The 21,632-nt window shown below is 50.6% G+C and overlaps 1 protein-coding gene across 2 annotated transcripts in view; it reads right to left on the bottom strand.

The window, feature by feature from the left end:
• Positions 1 to 532: 532 nt before the first annotated feature.
• ZNF516 (zinc finger protein 516) overlaps positions 533 to 21,632 on the bottom strand; it is a 114,466-nt gene continuing 93,366 nt past the window's right edge. The window contains exons 3-6 of one of the 2 annotated variants that reach the window (XM_044921182.1): positions 18,783 to 20,237; positions 13,556 to 13,660; positions 12,689 to 12,783; positions 533 to 4,726 (exon numbers count right to left, since the gene is read on the bottom strand). In XM_044921182.1, coding sequence (XP_044777117.1) covers positions 4,667 to 4,726; positions 12,689 to 12,783; positions 13,556 to 13,660; positions 18,783 to 20,237 — 1,715 coding nt within the window. In that variant the 3' untranslated portion in view covers positions 533 to 4,666. Of the gene's footprint in view, positions 4,727 to 12,688; positions 12,784 to 13,555; positions 13,706 to 18,782; positions 20,238 to 21,632 lie in introns of those variants that run through there. The other variant, XR_006541214.1, reaches the window with a different exon arrangement.

Below are 21,632 nucleotides of genomic sequence, written 5' to 3'. Positions count from 1 at the left end.
ATGGCACAACCCTAAGGCCATGTGCAAGGGCCCACCCACACCTCCTCTCTTTTCTGCCAGTGGAGACATAGTCATACCTTCTAACTTGAAAACACTTTACATCTTTTTAAATTCAAGTTCCTTGAGTGCCTCGGAACCCCCAACTTCTTGATACCATCATCTCATCTGACTGGGGGTTCATTCTGTGTCCATCCTGTACATCCCGCGTGGCTTACATGGCGAGAGCGAGAATGGTGTGTGCGTCTGGTGCGGGAATGAAGAGATGAGCTTCAGGAGAAAACGAGAACTATAGCATCACCTTCCAAAACAAACAAACAGTATGTATGCCCTGGAGTCTACAAAAGATTAAAAAAAAAAAAAAACACTCTGGCCATTCTCACATAGTCTTAGATGAATTATCTTGTGAATCATGCTTAAAACTCTTCTGCTTATAGAAAGAGTGCCAACACTTGGCTTTGTGTTCTGCCAACAAATATAGAAAACCACAGATCAAGACAAAGGATTTAGGCCACCTCCTGAAACCAGGGAAAAAGATCTTAACAAATCTCAAGAACTCCAAGATCTTTTTATTGATTTCAAATTCCAATAGAATGAATATGTTTTATCTAAATATTTTTATCACATAACTGAAACATTGAATTATTTTTTCAGAAATAGAGTTAAATACATCAATCTAGTTACAAATTCTAATATAAAGAGTACAAAATATAATGTTATAAATTGTATTTAAAAAAAAAAAGAAATACAAATTCTATGGTCTTTTGCATTTTACTGCCTCGAAGTATAATTAGCAAAGTTGGTAAAGAATGAACATCTTCCCTCGGTCCCATGACATGGGCGTGCGGGGGCCCGGGAATGCACTTACACCACCGCTGGGAGTCCTGGCCGGTGATTTTTCTTTTTCTCAGTGAACAAAATGCTCTGCACTTAGAACTCACCAAAGTTAAAAGCAGTAAAACAGCATATGCTACTTCGTCTAGAAAGTGGGAAGGAAAAGTTAGACAAATACAGTCCCTCTTGTTTGTACATCACTGAAACCTCTCGGGGTTTGGGGGGTGATCGTATTTTGCTTTAAAGCAGGAGTGTTGGTAAAGGGACTCTGGCCACGAGAATCCAGGAGGTGCAGTGTCTTTTGGACACAGACTGACACGTGTAGTCCCTTGGTGATCCAGGGGCACAGGGGACACTCATCCCATGGGCTATGAGTGCTCTCACTCGCTCTCGCTCTCTCAGGGGGAAGAACGAGCAGCTCCCTGGGAGGCACCGAGAGAGACAGCACCTCTTACTTGCTGCACTCAACACTACATCCATCCTAAAGCAGTGCTCAATTACTCAATCTATGTGTGCGTGTGCCTTTATCTAGATGTTTCTGTAACGTTACATAACCCGTGACAGAGCGGCCAAGTCTGAAGATGGCTCTCGACACACTGGGCAAACTCCACATCTTCACCTGACCCTGCGGCCACGTGTAATTATTAACCAGAGCAATTTCCTGGGGCACGTGCATTTCAGGAAACCAGTGTCTTTCTTGGTTTCAAAAATAAGTACGTATCGGAGGGACCTCTCAAAGCATTTAATACTTTTCAAAACTGGAAAGGCAAAATCCACGTGCCTTGAAGATCTGGACTGTGTTTTGACCAACGTGAAATGTATCCATCTGAGACGCCAAGAGACCCTCCCAAAGCAGGCAGGAAAGTGGCAGAAGGGCTGAGTGTGTCCCAGGGAAGAGGCTTACCAGCTGATTTTTCAGAGAATTTAAATGTTCATTCTTCAAATTAAGGAATATGAGTGAATAACCTGAAAGATTCCTATAAGCTATTATTTCTGTGTTATTTGACTTGGACAACGAGGAAGAGACGTGAGCCGGGAGGAGGAGAGGGCGAGGAGGAGAGCCAGACCAACGAAGCTGCGCCAGGAGCGCAGGTGGGGCGGGGAGATACCCGGAGAAGCTGCAGTGTAGACAACCAAACCCTTTATTGTCTAAGTTACATTAGACGCCAACACTGTAAAAATCCTGTTAAGAAACGAGGAAACAGCAGGTCGGTAGAGGTAGCAGAAAGAGTCTGTAACAGTCAGAAGATGACTTACAGGAGAGATCGTGCGGGCATTATCATTCGAAAAAAGCGAATCAAAACATATTGGCTAAATAAATAAGAAAACACAAATCATATTAAATACAATGGTCAAACGGACATCAACGCATTAACAAACCCAACAATACTGATGGCCAGTGGGAGAAAGAAACCACAGTCAGGCCCAAGAACGGCAGGTCTTGGAGGGTGGCGTCCTCGGAGGGTCCTCCTCCATCTGCTCAGTTACGTGCAAACCTACTTCTGCACTCTGCACGGCACACGCTTCCGTAAGCAGACTTGGGCTGCGCGCTCGGCCCATGGGACCCCCAGCGCGCCCCCCTCTTGCCACCAGGCAGCTCCGACTGCCGGCGGGGCTCCCGGGTGCCGCTTCCGAAACAGGAAGAATGGACACGACACCTCCGTGTCACTTTGGGTACAGAACTGCTTTTAATCGCTAGATCACAGAGAAAGACAGGACCAGATCAGTAGCCCCTATGCATTCCTGAACTGTCACTATTCACTTTCAGCCCAGAAAATGAAATGCGGAAGTTATTACTTTGGGGAAACTATCAAAATGATCAAACGTAAGTCAACAGAAAGGCATTCTGATTTCTAAGGTGAACAGAGGAATGTGTCTCTGCAACTTTGCTCAAAATACAGAACAGTCAATTACAGCTGCTCGATAGAATCTGCATGACATTCCTAATTACACCGACACAACAGGTCATTCTGGTACATATCTGGTGTAAGAGTATCAGGAAAAAGTAAGTAAAGACGTCACATACACACACATACGTATACATACGTGTGTGCACATCCATATGTATGGAGAAGCTGGTCAGTTACATCGCATTGTTTGCAAATGTTGCCACGTAACCGGAACCTCAAGTAATTTAAATTCAGTAACAAGTAGAATCCAGAACCAAACATTAACTAATAACAACATTAACAATAATAATAATATAATAATAATTCAACAAATCATTAGAACAGGAAAACCACACTTTAGGGTTTGTGTGTGTGTGCGTGCGCACGTGTTTAAACAAATCTTTGTATCAGAAGCCCATTTTCTACAAAAAACTGCACTAATCCATTACTGTATTAAGTAAACTGTCGCTCTCACCAGTATTAAAGGTTAGGATAATTTCTGTACATGTAAAATTATTGCTTTTTTGAAAAATATATTTAGCATGCTCGTTTTAATCCATTTCCTGCCTTTACAAAATTTCACAATTAAAAAAAACCTAGTAAAGCTTTTGCAAAAAATTTCACAGAACATTTTCATTCAAGGCAGCAGTAACTTTTGATAATGCATAAAATCATATGTGCAAAAATCTGAAACTCTCAGAAATATTACCATCACACATAGTGTCACGGTAATAGGAAAAGAAAATATTTATATCTGTGGAATACAATTTTAACTGCGTACACTGCACGGTTTAAGATCCTTTGTTATGGGCCTTAACCCCCACCACAAAAACTTGCATTTACGGGACTGAGGAAGAGGTATATAAAGCCGCCCCCACCCAGGGGCCCGGGGACCTCCACGCTCTGGGAATGAAGGTACTCATCCTGCGGAGGTCCCCAGGCCCCAGAAGAAAAGACATCCACTTGCTGGGCTGGTGGAGGGACAGATGGAAGTGGGGGAGAGGGGGAGCAGAGGGTTCCAGAGCACCAGGGCCCCCAGACCTGCTCAGGGATTCTCCCACCATCACTAAAATGGGTCTAGACCAGGAGGGTTCGGTGGCTAGAGAATTTACGGGCAGTCTTCCTTGGTGAGCAGTTTGCAGAATGTAGCCCTGTTACAAAAAGGTCCTGAGAATAAACAAAGAAGCCTGCTTGTCTTAGTGTTCAACTAGCTCTTTTCTGAAACAGAATATAAGCACTCCCACAGACGTGTTTCCTCTGTGGGCTCGCTGAGCACAGATGATGGGAAGGACGGAAAGAGCAAACGGGAAATGGCCACGGCCCCCGAAGGCCACCCCAGACAGTTAGGACCTGGCTGCGGCCCCGCGCCAGCGAGCCTGCTTTCCACAGTGCCCGACGCTACCTCCTTCCGCTCTCGTACGGACTATCTTAAAGACCCCCTATGACACAGAGAGGCTGTGGTATTAATACTCTGCCAACCTCAGCTCCACCACCGCGCGTCCTGACATTACCCGACAGTCCTCCGGAGCGTCGGCGGCTCCCGCACGGCGCTCGGCTCTTCAGGCTCTCGGACACGCACAAGAATCTCTCTCCAGTGTCTCAAACGTGTCTCGAACAACACAGATGCCTGTGCTCTCCTGTGCCTGCCAACACCACTGTTTATTGTAAGAAAATAGGGGACTATGGTGGATGAGCACATAGATGCATAGAGAATATCTACATGGGATTCTAGAGTAGACCATCTTCATTTATTCTGAAACGTTTCACAAGGAGGAGAAGCATCTCCCTTCAGTCTCCACTCCAGCACAGGGCTCCAGGATCGGAGGTGTCCAGTTGGGAGTCCTGCAGCTGCTCTTCCACGGGGTGGCTGGGGTCACTGCTGGGACGTCCACGAGGGGGCTGTGCACGGCTGTCGTGGGGCACCAGGGTACGCTGGAAGTGAGTCTCTAGGTTCCCTTTCTGAGAGGCACTGTCAGGACGGTATCTGGGTTAGAATGGTCTCTCCCCTGGATGAGAAAAAGCAGACAACAGAAAAGCTCATTTCTGCCTTTTGGAGTCTAAGTGCATTTTTCCTATTAATTTCCTTATCAACACCCAAGAACACAAACAATGACCTTCAGGCAGCAACCCCATCAGGCCGGTGAAGACCCCTGACTTCAGTGGTCACTGTGCTCGAGCAGGAGAGATTTTAAATGGGCCTTCCTGCCTTACGAGGCAGCCTTAGACAATCATTTCCAGAGATTCAGAGAGGATTCTTAGACTTCTCTTGTTTCACATACAAGAATGGCAAATAATAGTGTCTGAACCGGCTCTGAAGGTCAAAGGGTGGCAAGATGGAATTGGGGGAGGATTCCCAAAAAAGCAGACTTTTGTAGTACAAAGCAGATTTACAGGTGAATGATAGTTTCAAAACAAGGCTGAATTTGGGGGTCATACAAACACAATAAGAAAAGGACAGCTCTCACATAGGTCTGTCAGAATCGAGAGTGCTTTTACCAATTTCCATAAATAATTACCATGTTCGAAAAACAGAAGGGGTATTCTAAAGTCAAGTGCACTGCAAGATAAAAATGGGAATAAATGTGAGCCTGTAGCTTTTAGAGAAGGCTCTCAAATGACATTTGAAGCATCACTATTTGAACAATGGAGTTTATGATCTGAGGACAAAAACAACAGGGCAAGATTAATCTTACTATACTGCATTAACCTTCAGCTAAAGTCTTGATGAAGTGAGACCGATCGCTTGAAATTAACATGCATACATAAACCACAGCACTCGTACAATTCTAACTGGTTTCCAGCTATGCCTCTAGGAACCCTAGAAATCAGGGGTGGGGAGGTCTGGTTGACATCATGAATTAAGTGCTTCTTTTTAGTTAATAGTTTCAGAAAGCTCCTATTTAAAACTAGCCCTACATTCAGGACATCCAGTAATCAACACTGAAGGAGGTCCAGTAAGATACTCGACAAAAATTCTGGGGGAGGGGGGGTTGATGGCAGGCACAGTGGAACAAGCAGAAGTTTATCTGACATCAAGTAGATGGTGAATTTCCTGCAGTAAGCTGAGAGCGAGGTTTTACATCTTTTGCACCGCGACATCACACCACGGAGACATTCATCAACAGGGTGCTTTCAGAACTGCTTCTAGATACATTCGAGGAAGGAAAATGGCCTTTGTGCTTGCCAAGAGAAAAATGAGAGTTATTGTTAGTTGTTACATGAATGGCCTTGGAAGTCTCTACAAAGTAACTGTACGTAGCAAACAAACTTGCAGGCGATTCTAAACAGTGTGGATTCTGTACACACAACTCGGACTGCTCCCCCAACAGTCACCTGAACCTCTCTTCCTTGGGACCAGGATACACAAACTTGCACGGGGCAGATTTAAAAAACACCAATAGAGAGGTAACAGGAGGACAGGCCTCCTCCATAAAGGACAGAAGTTTTAAATTGCAAAGCTCAGAAAGTTTTAAAAATGTTTCAGAAGGACTGCAAAATCTGGTAACCAACCCTAATAACCAGGTTGTTAAATTTAGTCCATAAATCTAGACACAGAGATGCAAAAATATGCTTTAAAATCGAAGGGATATGTTCAAATAGCATCTTGTTCTCTAAGGAAGTCATTCTGACTTACTGATTCATTGGGACCACATTTTATTACTCAATACAGCTGTCCTACAGGCTTTTTAGGAAATGAAAGAAATTCATCTGAGAAATCAGGCAAAGGGGAAATGTAGTCACGGAATAAAGGAGTTACAGAAATACTTAAGTGCACACAGTATTTTGAGCACACGCAGGTTGCTTTCTCCCCCCTACAAGACAGAGTACTCAGAGAAACACGTTTCTGGGGCGCCTGGGTGGCTCAGTTGGTTAAGCGACTGCCTTCGGCTCAGGTCATGATCCTGGAGTCCCTGGATCTAGTCCCGCATCGGGCTCCCTGCTCGGCAGGGAGTCTGCTTCTCCCTCTGGCCCTCCCCCCTCTCATGTACTCTCTCTCATTCTCTCTCTCTCAAATAAATAAATAAAATCTTTAAAAAAAAAAAAAAGAAAAGAAACACGTTTCTGGAAAATTTGGTTTTTTTTTTTTTTTTTTTTTTTTTTGCTGCTGTGTGAATTGTGGGCTTTTCAGTAATGCCGAAAGAAATAATTATCTTCCTTAATGCATTTCAATGTTCTAGAAATGGATATGGACTTCTGGAACTTCGTGAGGTCTACTTTTTTCCCTTTTGTCTTTATAAGGTAAGGGGATGCATAGGTACTCACGTGTTGGGGGGCCGATGACATAAACCCCTCCCAGGACACACACGGACCTCTCAGCCTTCAGACGGAGGGGTACATGACTAGCATCTGGCACACGTGTGTGGCACTCACTGCCTAACAATACTGCACGCAGCCCCTTCCTGACCACGACCTCTCCTCGCTGAGCCGCGGGTGAGTGGCGGCTCACGTGACCGCGTGTCACTTTACACGAATCACTCAACCTGTTCACAACTTTTCACAGTACGTTTGACTTAAGAGAAAAATGGATAATGTGTTTTAAGATGTTTGTTTGGTTTTGTGAATATGAAAGCCGTTTAGACACCCGAGCTGGATTTTGAAATCTGATCTGTGATGCTAAGAATCTAACAATGATCCAAAATCTGACTGTACATGTATTCAAGTACGCCCGCTATGTGATTTCTCCATCATCTGCATTATAATATCCACAGCTAAACAGGAGATAGATTAGGGTCCCATTTATTTTCTCATTTCCCCTTATTTTGATTAATGGAATTATTTCTCTGGCTTAACTATTTTAAAATAACATTTAGAATAATAAGAAATAAACTATCAATCATAGTCTTTAAATTTTGGCAAGGAGTCTAAACACACTGGAAACACCAGAATTCCTATTTCAGCGAAAGTCACTCTGGTCTTTTAAATCCAAAAACCAGGGGGTTGCAGGGAGAGAGGGTTCATTTTTCTTGGTTCTAAATATTATTTTAATTTCTAATGTTTAACCACATAACAGAAAAAAACAATTTCTTCACAACACACACAAAAAAAACTCCTAGTTTTTCCCCCCTAACATCCATAGGACAATGATACCCAAACCTCAGCCTATTATTTTTAAAAAATATTCTTTCTAATGATGAATACCAGTGATTACTAGAAATTAAACATTTACTCAGTCATGCTAAATCTATGACAAAGCAGCTTGAAATGACAATGTGCATGAAGCCCTCCTCTCATTTAGAATTTTGCTTCAAATATTAGCTACCCTCATGATTGGAATTCAATGCATATTACAAGAAGCACAAACAGCGGGGCCTTTATTCCCGAGGGTGGGGACGATGCGCCCACAGCGTGGTCATACCTCACTCGTGAGGACGGACCCTCCCCTCCAGCACCCAAGCCCTGCGAGAGTAAATGCCTGCCGAACAGACACGGTGGCCATGAGCCTCCTTCTAGAAACTCTACTACTGAATCCACATCCATAACTTGCAAGGGTTCAGCGATCCTGTCCACTCCACCTGTGGAAGGAATGCCTCTTGACCAGTGTACGCACGGAAAAGAGAGTGCTGCCAAGAAACACATCAGAAGAGAATCATTTCACTTCTCCTCAAAGTTTCTGTTCATTCTGACCCAGAGGAATCAGACCCATTTTGTCTCGTGAACCCGGACGCCGTGCCTGATGGCCTGTTTCACTCGGAGACCCAGGACATCGTGACCTGTCCGACTCAGCTAGCACAGAAAATCCGGGTACCACTCCGGCAAAGTAAGGGCGGCTGCAACGTGGCTGCAGGTGGGGCACGGCGCCTGCCTGGCTGCTTGAGGCCTGTCGCGCCCAGAGCTGCGAGCCGGGGCCCGGCGTCCCGGCGACAATACTTTTCTCAAACGACACATCCTCCCTCCAAGGAACAACTCGTCCGTAAAACGAGAGCCTTTGCAAGCACGCTGCCGGGTTCTGACCAAGCCGGGAGAGGCCGAGGAAAGAGAACGGCCGTTAGGGCCGGTTCCCCAGCTCAGGCTGCGAGCAGCGGCGTCCACGTGTGCACGCGCCCGAGTCCCCTGCGGTCACGATGGACAGCGGTCGTGCACGGAGTCCACAGACCTGGGAACCTGCGTGAAGCCACACGCCCGGGGGTGGGGGACAGTCAGATCAGAGCCTCTACTCAGGACCCCAAGATCTCAACAGTTTATATCACTTAGTTCTCCGAAAGTAGAATTCGCTCAGTGCAACTGGATTTCCATGTTGGAAGCTATTAAACACACGTCACCTCCTGTTCTTCTCCACTTCAAACCCACATATTCACTTTCCTGTTGGGACACTCCTAGTTGGATCCCCAGGAGGCACCCCCAAACGCAGCTCAGATGGGACCAGGAACCCGTGTTTGCCCTGCTCGTCCTGCCAAGTTCCGGGCTCAGGGCAGGCCTCCTCCTGAGAGCTGGTGCTTGCAGCCAAAACTGGGGTCAACTCAATCTCCTCCCCTCCCTCACACCCCACCTCCTGTGCCCAAACACCTGCTCTCCGCCAGCCCCACCCTAACCTGAGCCCCCAAGTCTCTCGCGGATTACCCCAAGCACTGCCAAAGCGGTGCTCAGCCACCTGTCTGGACCCGCCCTAACCCATCTTTACATCATCAAGCCCAACACTCCTTCTAAAGACAGGACACCGATGATGCCCTCCCCGGCTCAGGGCTCTCCCCTGCCCTCAGGAGGCTCTCCATCCCCCAGCGCCACCGAACTCTGCTCCGCTCCTCCTCCACGGGAACATGCACTTCCACCCCTGGGTGGGCTCCTGCAGGGAGCACCATGCCGGCCCCCACAACGGCCCCCTGGTCTCCTAAATGCCCACGTCCAGGTCCCAGGACCCTCACCGTATGGCCACCTGGACCATCACCGCTGTGCTGTTCTGCTCTGTTTCCTTGTCTGAACCGCCCCCTGGACCTAAAGACACAGCAGAGCGGGAAAAATAAATACCCAGTACTCTGCTTGTCTCCCTAGAATTACAGAGCCTGGCACATGGTAGGTGCTCAATAAATACTATTAATGACTGAATCAATGTTTATTTTAAAACTGAATTTCCGGGCGCCTGGGTGGCTCAGACGGTTAAGCGCCTGCCTTCGGCTCAGGTCATGATCCCAGGGTCCTGGGATCGAGTCCCGCATCAGGCTCCCTGCTCCTTGGGAGCCTGCTTCTCCCTCTGCTTCTCTCTCTCTCTGTCTCTCATGAATAAATAAATATATAAAAAAAAATCTTTAAAAAAAATATAAAACTGAATTTCCATTATGAATATCTGTAAAAGTCCATTAAGTATCACATCAAATAATTTCTGCACGAATATAAGATGTTGTATGATAAAAAAAAAAAAAAGCCCATGATCTGCAGCTTCTAAAGTTCCCAAGAAAAGGATCTGACTTAAATATTAATTATTTAATGTTAGTAAAGCACACCAAAACATGAGGAAGAACATGCTGGTGAGCAGCATGACTCCCACTCCAGATAAATAACCACAGAATTGTTCCATGGATATGTGTCATACCCTAAATCTAACACAGCAACATTGAGAACTACAAGATAAGAAAAATACCAAGATTTAAGCCTGTACCTGTGACTGGCTTTCAATTATCTTGGCAGACATACCTCCTTGGGGATTCTTAAATTCCAGAGTATGCTAAAGAAATGGGATCTTCTTAGAGAACCAGAACATTCACTGATTCATCAACAAAAGCTACTTTAGGGGCGCCTAGGTGGCTCAGTCAGTGAAGCGTGCCTTCAGCTCAGGTCACGATCCCGGGGTCCTGGGATCGAGTCCCACATCGGGCTCCCTGCTCAGTGGTGGGTCTGCTTCTCCCTCTCCCTCTGCCCCTCCTGCCCTGCTTGTGTGGCCCTCTCGCTCTCGCTCTCTCTCTCTCTAATAAATAAAATCTTTAAAAAAAAAAAAAAAGCTATTTTAAATGTAACAAAGGACAGAAAGTACTACCAGGGGCCACGATCTCAAATGTGGAATTAAGCAAACTAGCGGCCACAGTGGGAGGGGTGGATCAATCCAGTGTAACATCAGGGTCACAGGCCTGGGCGAGCGCTGTCCCAAGGCTGGACAGAAAGACAGCTGACCCACTGCGGGCCCTGCACCAAGAGGGAACAACCACTTAGAGCACGTAACATGCATCCCTGTAAACGTGAAGTCAATGGGTCAGGTGGTAATAAGTACAGAACTGCAGAACTTGAGTTCACAGAGACAAAAACAAAAATATAAATACATCTTTTCTCGATCATAATCAAGGATGAGTATCAAGTCTTATGAATTCCCAGCATACCTACAAGTGACACAGAAATAACTTAAAATGCAGTCTTAGTGATGTGCCTTGTTGACCTACTTCTCCCTGTGACAGGAACATTTTAAAGAGACCGAGTAGAATGAACGCATAGCATAGGAAACAGACCCGACGTGTGTTCCTGAAGAATCTCGTGGAGCTCTTTGTGGATCTGCCTGGCGTTTCGCACCCCACCAAACACTCTCGTCAAAAAGCCATGTCTTAGGCAGATTTAACGGGTCGCCTACGCACCACAAACACTTTGCACTGACTCCAGTTGTAATCTCAACGTGTGTTCTCTGATCAGGGCGCGACCTCTTGTTACCACGTCCCGCAAACACATCGTGGGGGCTCTTTTTGCAAGGGGGTTTATTTCTGTGAAAAAGGAGAGGCCTACCTAATTCGAGCTGAGGTCACATGTGTTTGGAGATCTTTTAATTCCACATTCAGAGAGATGTTACTTATTTCAGAAACCGTCACGGCATTGTGAAGTAACTTCTTTCTATTCTAAAACTATCGGTTTTATTGAGAGAGACAAATCACTTCCTGAAAAACTGTAACACACGACAAGGCATTTAGTCCATGACATACAAAGAAAAGCCTTTTTAGCAACAAAAAGGAATTCTAAAATTGCAATAAAACACGAGCACAAAGCGCTGAGGAGGCCACGTCCGTGCTAAGGTCCACCCTTGCGTGGCAGTGGCCGTTTCACTGGTGGCTTCACTGTGAACCTTCTCTTCTAGAGAAACAGACCAGGAGGGCTCTTGCGCTTCCTGTGGAGCCTCCATCACCCTCACCACCCTCAACAGCCCAGAGTCCCGCGGATGGTTACGTTGATGGGGACAGGACCCACGAGCTTGTGCTGACCCAGCCGCGGGGCCTGGATGCTTGCTCTGGAGGCAAAGAGATGCCTCTTCCTCTATAAAGGGGACAGTGTGCAGCTATGGAATCCCATCAGAAAGCCAGAATGTCAACGGAAAATGCCCTTGGGAGGAGGGGCGGAGTGCCAATCTGTGAGGGGACAGAAGCGGGGAGAGCTCTTAGCCCAGGACAACTTGCAAGGCCACTGAGGACGGCGTGTGCCTCGCGACTGAGGAGCTCACACCGAATCCCTCCATCAGCGTGTTCAAGAGCGCAGCCACGTCGTGTGGACACAGCAGTGAACACACGAAGGCCACACGTGCCGGGCCACACGCGTGAGGCAGGCATGCACACGAGTACCCATGCATGGCGACTGTGCCGGCCGAGTGTGTCAGGCAGGGAACCAGATTGAGGAGCGGACACAGCCGTGGAGCACCACACACAGCCCAGCGCTTCTCACGGAGGAATACCAACACGGCATGCTAAAGAAGCTGGCGAAACTGGTTCTCGAACAAGCTTGTGCAAAGACACCTTGGGTAGAAAAGCAGGACTCTCAGTCGCCTCGCCCCCAGCAGGACCAACAGCAGCTGCGTGCACCTGCCGCGTCCTCGTAACTCAGGACGGCGGTCGGGGTTTGCCGATTGCCCCCAGACTGTCCTGAAGGGCTGGGTCTACATCAAAGCAACGCAGTGACTGACACTTCTGGCAAAAAGAAAAACCACTGGGTACTTTCGTGCTGAGCATCAGGGCACGCCTCTTCCCAGCAACCACATTAAAACCCGACATCCAGTTAACCGGAAGGCCTACTTGTTTGGGGGCATCTGCGGAGGTGATGTGGGCTTCAGCGCCCCAGGGGTCATTAGACTCCAAGGCCACAGTGGGAACAGGAGCGCACCAGCTTCCTCTGGCGCAGGAAGCGAGGCCCTTACAGATAAAGCACTTGCCCTAGCCTGGGGCCGGAAAGACCAATTTGCTTCAACACTCGCCTTCAGAGACGGGGATGGAGCTGCCTGGGCCTCGGCTCTCTAATGCAGACCTCGCTGCTGGAGAAAGCCGTCACTGACAACGCTAATTATCAGTGTCTGTGGAGGGGGGCCCTCCTCCTGCCTTACTTACCATTTGGCCCCTGTCGTCTGCATCACATTGGCTTGCTGCCCGCATCCTCCACACTCCCACACAGAGCCCTCCGGCGCCCTCCTCCCGCGGGCCGCGGGGTCCCCACGCACGGCTCTCGGCCCCCACAGTCGCGGGCAAGCTCGGCACACACAGGCCCAGGGCTTCTGCCACTGGCACTGACCAGCGCAGGGGCACACAGACTACAGGGTGCACAGCGCCAGGAGGAGAGACCCCGTGCCGCGTGTCACGCTGACGGGGGCTCGGTGACTTAGGTGCGTGCTGGGGGCAGCGGAACGCATTAACATAGTCATTGCTGAGGCCTGGACTCTCTTAATGGGACATTTGCAAACAGGCTTATCTCAACTTAAACCACACGGTGCTCGGATGTGAAGGAAAGACCATTCTGGGGGCCGGATGGGAGAGTCTGGTGCGTGAGGCCTCCCAGGCCGGGGGCTTGCGTGCCAGTGGCTGGGGATGCAGCCAAGGCCGAGGCGGCTGGGCTCCCAGGTGCCCCCCCGGGGTCCGCGGCTGGCCCAGGCCCAGTGGCGGGCGGGGTACCTGTGTGGGCCCGCGTGTGGGCCCTGAGGCGGCTGGACTGGTGGAAACGCTTCCCGCACTCCACGCAGACGAAGTCTCCTTGGCGGGCCTGCGTCCGGAGCGTCCCTGGGCGGCGGTGGCCGTGGGTGGTGTGCAGGTGGGGCAGCGGCAGGGGTGGGGGCGAGAGGAAAACATCATTAGTCTGTCTAACGGTGTGATGGGTCACGACTAGCAGCCGTCCCCCAGGCTCTGCCGACAGCCGGTGTACGCAGGACGGCGAGGGAACATAAACCACGGGACCTGAAACCCATACCGCGGCCCCAGGGGGGTGTGGGGCCTCAGGGCAACTGGACGCCCTCCCACCATCCACTGCCTGGAGATCGGGGTGGTACCGCGGAGACGGCCAGGGGCAGGGATGGGGACGCTGCGGTCTGGCCACCTGTCCCCACCACGCCACTGACACCGCCCGCCTGGCCCCTTACCTGTGGGCCCGCATGCCCTCTGGGGCACAGACGGGACACCTGGGAATCGGGCTGGGCATAGGCCCTGGCCCCACGTTCCCTTCTGTGAGAACGGGGGTGCAGACGGCCCTCACCTGTGACCCTCTGAAGAAAGGCCAATGCTCACGTCAGGGGAGCGGCCCCAGAGGGCCTCCCCCTGAGCCCCATTCTCACTGCTGGGCTCAACGGTAACTCGACGGAAACACAACACAAAAAAACCAACCAGAAAAAGTTCTGCCCGGAGTAACACATTTTTTTAAATCATGCTCCCGGAGCTGAGTGTGTCTGCCCCTAACATCTGATATTTGAATGTAAAAAGCAAATGGAAAGGATGACAAATGGTCTCCATCAAATCAGCTGAAACCAAATTCTTGTCTGAATTCAGAGTGCATCCACAGATCAAAAGAACACAGAATCGCTTCTGCACTGCAGACAACGTTATGGACATAATCCTCAAAAACGTGTGCGCTGTTAAGGCAGACCTTGTCCCATTTCTCACGGGGCAAGCCTTGAACATGGGTCTTAGAGAAACAACCCAGTCTCATCCTACGAGAACCTTCCCTGGCGATCACTTTGGTCGTGCGGATTCTCCTGGGTGTAAGGGGATGGCTCGCCCATGTGGATTCTAACGATGCCTACACCGGATACCTGCTAAGGATCATGAGAAGCAGCATGGGGTTTGCGTTCTCCCACACTACATCGTTTCAGGACTTTTTTGTAAGGAACTCTATCAGCTGCCCATCTCCCATCCAAGTGGCAGCAGAAAAACCCAGCACTTCTGCTCAGCCGACCGTATTTCCTTGAATTAAGGATGCATCAGCGTGCGCACACACACACACACACACACACACTGTCTCCCGTGTGTTTTGCCATATCATTTTCTCTTTACTTTTTAAGAAAAGATCCTTGCCCTTCATGGTCAATAATATTGTGCCCAAGCTCCTCCTTGTGTGGGAAAGGAGGCCGAGTGAAAGGCAGGGGAGAGCCTTCCAGAGGCAGGCGCAGACTCTGCTCCTGAGCCCTGCGACGTTAATTTAACCCGATCACGCTGCAACATACATGCCATCTGCAAGGGGGAAAGGAGCCTGGACACCTTCTGCGGGACTCCACACAGAACCAAGCAAAGGAAGCACGCACCCCTCATCATCATCACAATCAATGTGTCCTTGGTAGAAGTGACTTTGTCAAGTCCCAACAACAGAGACCTTATGTCTTACTCTATCTAGAATAATCTCCTCCTATCATCTTCAAGTTTTTATTCTAAAATCCATATTCTCACCTAACATAGGCTGAGCACGAAGTCTGAAAACATAGGTAATGTGTTATTTTATTACTATTCCATCAATAGGACAGTCCTACTCTATGGATAGAAGTTTCCAGACTCGCCAGCCACGCAGAGAAACCCCAGGGCTTTAAGGGCTGTAGTCTGAGTCCCTCCAGCAAGAGACGGTGGTCACGCCCCAGAACATCCTTTCTCTCTTGGCAGGCTTCCACACCAACATCAATCCGTCAAAACACACGTGGGGAAAAGACCTCTGAGAATTCTCCGCCCTCACGTCGGGAAAGACCCGATGCCTCAGAGGCACCTCCAGAAACCAGGGCTTCTGTGTGAACAATCACAGGCCCTGAAATCAGAGTCACATGGCCCCCCGCAAATGTTCCTCATGTAAACAGATGGCTACTCTTCTTGGAAGATTCTCTTGTGCAGACTTCTGCCTCCCCCACTGCAAGCTGATGCTGGGCGGCACGTTCCCCCGAGGCCTGTGTGGCGGAGTTGAGACCTTTACTCCGCAGGGGACACCCCCAGAGAGGAGGCCCACAGCCAATGCATCAGACCACAGAATGAGAGCCGAACAGCATGGACAGACTCGTAGAGTAAGACAGGCCAAAAACATGACCTGGACTAGAGATGAACTTAACTTCCTAGATTCGTGACGCAAACATCAACTGTGGAGTACACAAAGGCTATGGATGCACGGCAGCCAGTGGAAGACAAAAACCTTAGGAATCTGAGTCACCGGCACATTCAGAAATGCGTCAGTGGCAACGATTTGGGGAGCTGCTCATACTTCCCAGGCTGCAAAAGTGGAAGCAGAGCCTCTACAATAGGAAACATTAATACTCCACTCACCTCTCAGACACTCAGGCCCCAAACCTGCTGGATTTCCTTCCACTACAACACTTGAAGAGCCATAAGTAAACATTCCAAGAAGGAGAAAGGAACCGGCAAGGGCCCGGTGGCTACAGATGGGACACGTGAGCAGGGCGCAGACCAGCCAAGGCGTTCGGAGAGTCAACAGACCTTCCTGCGAGAGAGCCCAGGCCTGGCCCCAAAGTCAAGACCAGAGCCCAAGGGGAGCTGCAGAGGGAAGGGCCATGCAGGGGAGCATCCCATCCAACCATGCGGCCACCACACGGACACCAGCCGAGGGACCTAGACAAACTGATCCCTTCTTCCCTAAACCCGGGAAACCATGGTTTCTAGAAATGCACTTAATAGTGTATCACAGCTGAAAAGTTTAGAACACTCCCCTTAAGAAACCCAAGTATGCACGAACTTAAACAGCCTAAACACCCTTAAATACACCTAGCTGTATTTCAGTGTATACACGGGCAGAGCCAATAACCCAAGAGGAGAACACATGCATTACGGACGATTTAGCATTTCTCACATTTAAAAGAAAAATATGTAACCTCTCTTAAAAACACACACACAAAACCCTGAGATCATTTAAAATTTTTAAGGAAAAGGACAACATTTCAGGCTACCGTGTACTTCTAATCTGTCATCTGAAATTCTCAAAACCTTACCTTGAGACTCACTTCTCCTTTTTTGGGGGGAAAAGCAAAGACAGCACCAACCCACGGCAGCACAAAGGGAAAGCCGCTCACAGGTGGGAACCGGCCGGTGCGCTCTGCGTGACGCGCCCCAGGTCTGGGCGCTGGGCAGAAGCCACTGACACAGCGAGGCAGGCCCCTAGCTCAGGGCGCCTGAGGCCGCGGTCACCGGAAGGAGTGGACAGAGAGGGTCACGGCCGCCGGGAACACCAGCACCCACTGAAACTCGCCCACTGGGCGCCTACAACGTCTCGGCTTTTGCAGCCAAGACAACCCAAACCTAAAGAGATGGATCTGCCATCAGGTCTAAAGGTGAGCCGATAGATCGTTTTTCCGTTTCACAGCAAATAATCTGCGTGATTGGAGAATGTCCCTGAGACCGTGCAAAGCTCACTTAACGTAACTGAAATCTGAAAATGCAAAAACGCGAAGCCACGCACCAGCTGGGTTCTGCCACCTGCGAGGGGCGCGTGCCCAGCTCCACCCCGGCATGGAGCACCTGTGCCCGAAGGGATGAGAGTCGCAGACACAAGGGTGCTCGCTGTGCCGTGCAAGCACCTCGGCATACTGTGTGTCTCAACGACCTCCGGGCATCCGCGCCTTTGCTTCCTTCTAGAAAGTTCACAAGAAGCCCTGGCTCTGAGCGAGGAGAAAAAGACGCCAACCTTGAATAAGGACCCCACTGGCAAAATCTCCAAGACCGTGGCACCCCCAGGTGTTTTCCTAGTCGAAAAACACCTTAGTGTTTCCTCATGAGCCAAAGGCGCCGCTCACCGTGCCAGGACGGCCCCAGCGTGCCCGTGGATCCGGGCAGGTGCCCAAGTCCCCAGAGGCAGCGGGGAACTCAGGGAGAGACCCGCCTTCTCGCTAGGCACCCACGGCCACTGCACATCTCACACACTGTTCACCCACTTCCACCAAACCTTGACCTATGTTCCCCAAAGTGCTTCCAACTTGCTGGAATGTGAGGGGCCGGATCTCAAAGGTCATTTTTGATGGTAACTTACTTTAATGACAGGGGCATGATGAACAATTCAGTTCAAAGAAGGGTAATGAACAGAGAGACACAGCTCCATCGGGGTTTTCATACGCCTGGTTTTGGTTAATAGCAAATCCTCAGATCTCCTAATGTTCTCTTAAGGGATAGCTACCCACGATTCACGCTCAAGGACGAGGGCATCCTACCCGGCGTGTGCCGTCCCTGGCAGTTCCTCATCATGCTCACGACGAGGCATCAATACCCAGACACTGGCAGGAAAGGAAAATGGCCACTAAAGGCTATCTTTTCTGGAATTTGGCACAAGCCAGTCCCCCAAACTTTGTATGGTACATTCATACTCCGCACGGTTTGCTTACCAATGCCAGTGAACTATGTATTTTTAAATTACATATGTACAAAAATAAAACAGTCGCTTCAAATAACCATTCTTGCCTTTTGAGAGAAAAGGGACAATGAACATCTACTGATTCTATGTTTAAAATGACAAAGGAAGAGACACCCGGCTGGCTCAGTCGGTAGAGCCTGATCACGGGGTCACGAGTTCGAGTCCCATGCTGGGCAAAGAGCTTACTTAAAAAATAAAAACAAAAAGACAAAGAACATGAGAGGCATCAAGGCTGCCTGCTCCTGTCAAATTTCAGCAATGTCTGAATTAACATCACCAGAAGGGAAGCCCTGCGGGGCCGGCAGCTTCATGCCCCCGGCACCAGGCACCTGCGCCCTAGAAGGCAGAGCTGTGGGGGCTGGAGAGGGGTGCATCTGCCCCACCCTCTCTGTTCTGCATTCGGACGCACAGCCATGGGGCAGGCAGCCGCCCGACCCCCGGAGGAGAGGCTCCTCCGTGCGGCCCGCCAAGGACGATCACGCCCGCGCTCACGTGGGCGGGCAGGGAGGGGCCCGCTCATCTTACCTCTGTGCTCTAGTGCAGGACCGTTGGCACCCCAGCTCTGGTAGAGAGAAGCAAAGTCCTTTGGAATGTACGTCTTGAAGATATTGAGGATGTCCAGCCGCTTCTCGTGGCCGTCAGACGCGGGCTTGCTGGCGTGCAGGGCGGGCTGGGCCTGCAGGGCTGCGTGCCCCCTCGGGCCCGCTCCACAGCTAGCCAGCGGCCGCAGCTCGGGGCCAGCCTTGGAGGGGGGCTCGCGGGGAGGTAGAGGGGGGCCCCCGTCGCCTTTCACCTGTGACTGACCCTGAGGCTGGGGGCTGAATTTGGCTTTTAGGGGGTCCGGGGCACTGTGCTTATTTGGGGGGCCGAGGCTGGCCCCCGCCGGAGGTGTGACGTACTTGTCCCCTGGCCTGCTACTGGTCGGGGGCTGGGTGCCTGCCCGGGCAATGACGGAGGGCGTGGGGGTGGCACTTCGGCTGAACCCACCGCCGCCCGCCGCGGGCCCCGGTCTGGGGCTGGCCTCCTGCCTGGGCTTCGGCAGGGGCAGCTGCGTGGGGCCGCCGTGCGGCTCAGGGCCATGGCCAGGTTTGGTCTGCCGGGGCCCGTCGGGGCCGGCCACCCAAAGCGCACAGGGGCCCCCGGAATGGCTCTCCTTGCTCTTCGGCACGCTAGTGGCTTTCGGGGTCACGCCCAGGGGCGAGGGGCTGCCTTTGGGCCCCGGCGCCCCTCCCGGCACCTGAGTGCGCGTGAACCGAGCGATGGGCAGAGGCTGGCACTCTTTGCCCCCGAGGGCAGGAGGGGGGCCCGTGCGTCCGCTCCGGGCAAGGAAAACCAAGTTGTTTCTGATGCTTTTGTAACCGTTGGGCTGAATCCACTGGGGGGCCATGGAGTTGCAGCTGACCCTGTGCCAGATCCGCTTATGCATCCACAGGACCTCGGGGTAGTACGTCTTGTGGCTGCAGTAAGGACAGGGGTGAACGGCCAGTGCAGCCTGCAGGGACGAGGCCAGTTCCTTGTGGCTGGGGTCATCCCGGCTCGACCGCTCACTGAGGTCCAGCGGGACCAGGTCTGGGGCCGGCACCTTCCTTCCCCCCACAGCGTGCTCCCTTGTGTGCAAATCAGATAGCTTCTCCTTCAGGGGGTGAGCCGGGCTCGCGGACAAGAGCTGCAGGCCTGCTCCTTCCGGAAAAGTCTGAACCGAATGTGAAGGGAAGTCTGCGGTGTCCCTGGAGATGGAGACCTCCTGCTTCGGGTGACATGCAGGCGTCTTAATGTCCACGGAAAACCTGGGCGGCTCTGCTCTCTTGGAAGCATCTCGGCTCCTGTTTTCGAGCACGGACACGGAAGCTGCGCTCCCCGCTCTGGGCTCCCCGGGGCCTGTGGCTGACATGTTACTCCCAGGCGCGTGACTCTGGTCTCCATTGGAGAGCACAGTCGATGCCACCTCTTCAGAAAAGCAGAAGCGGAGTGGCTTTCCCCCTGGAGGATCAGAATGTAAAACGTGACGTTACCATTTCTCATCAGGACAGAACAAGACACAGTAGCTCACCCAAGGCACTGTGGCCCCGCGCGCAGGGTGCGCGGGTCCTCGGGAAACAACGGGGCTGCTCCCCACAACGCTCTCGACAGTGGGCCAGATTTAAGGGCAAAAGGACGGTATCTGGGGTGGGGTTGGTTTCTTCAGTTGATTAACTCAGTAGATTGTCAGGAGAAATAAAATCTAGTTGCCTGTAACTACGCAGTTACTCGTTAACAGAGGGTAACTAGTTATACCAAACACCAAGAAATATCTGCTCTGTACTAGCACAAGGCTTCCCACAACTCTCCGGGAACTCTCTAAATGCAGTCACGGTTAGGGGTCCCGGGGACGTAAGGCAAGGAGACCCAGAGACGCTGAGAGGCAGCCCGTGGTCACACGAGGCTGGGCCTGAAAATGGCTTACTTTGCCCGGGGGATCCTGTGGCTGCCCCAGAAATGTCCGGGCTATAGGTCGACTTCAGACGGATCCAGAACGGTCCCTAATGACTCTCTCTTAAGGTCCACTGTTACAGTCCAAAAGGCTTGACAACTGAAGTTTCCCTTCAGAGGCATGAGAAGGAAGGGTAAGTGAGGCCACTCATCCCCACCTTTCCCCGGAGGGATGCCCGGGACGGGGACCCTGAACTCTCTGCCCCTGGAGTTCCCGCCTGCAGTGCTCCCGCAAGAAAGGCAGCCTGGGTGTGCCCAGATGCCCTGGCACAGGGAGGCCCGCCGCTTCCCAAACCAGGCTGCATGGAGGGCATCAGTGGCAGGTGGGACCGGGGCTCCGTGCCCTTCAGACTGACATGGTAAAGCCTCTACAGAGCGAGACCAGACTACACACCAAGGGGATTCAACACAACTTGAGAGAAACTCCATTTTACATTTATTTGCACTGATGACTTTGGGTATAGTGAGCTCAACATTTGGAAGGTGTACAAATGTTTCTGGATATCTCAAAACTTTCCAAACTACAGAACACAAGTTCACATCGTGGACACGACAGTGAATGCCACCTGTCACCGATGCAATGGGTTAAAATGTCAGGTGCCCACTTACGGCAAGGCCCAATATCGCTGGTCTTCATTTAAGAATATTTACAGACTTAAACATTTGCAGTGGAATCTAGGTATCTATTTACAAAAAATGTTCTTTAAAAATTTTCTAAGTATATTTTCTGGAGTTAAGGCTCAGGAATCCCATCAAATTGGTTTTTTTAAACGTATTCCAAAGGGATCTTCATGGAAGCAGGAAGGCATCCTTCACAGAATGCGTTTTGACAGAGATCAGAAGGAGCAGGGTAACCAATGTGCCGTTTCAATTAGTAGGTAGTTAATGAGCCACTCCTATGCAATT

Source organism: Neomonachus schauinslandi, chromosome 14 (genome assembly GCF_002201575.2).
Source record: "Neomonachus schauinslandi chromosome 14, ASM220157v2, whole genome shotgun sequence".
Lineage (NCBI taxonomy): Eukaryota > Metazoa > Chordata > Mammalia > Carnivora > Phocidae > Neomonachus > Neomonachus schauinslandi.
This window is presented reverse-complemented; position numbering and strand designations above follow the sequence as displayed.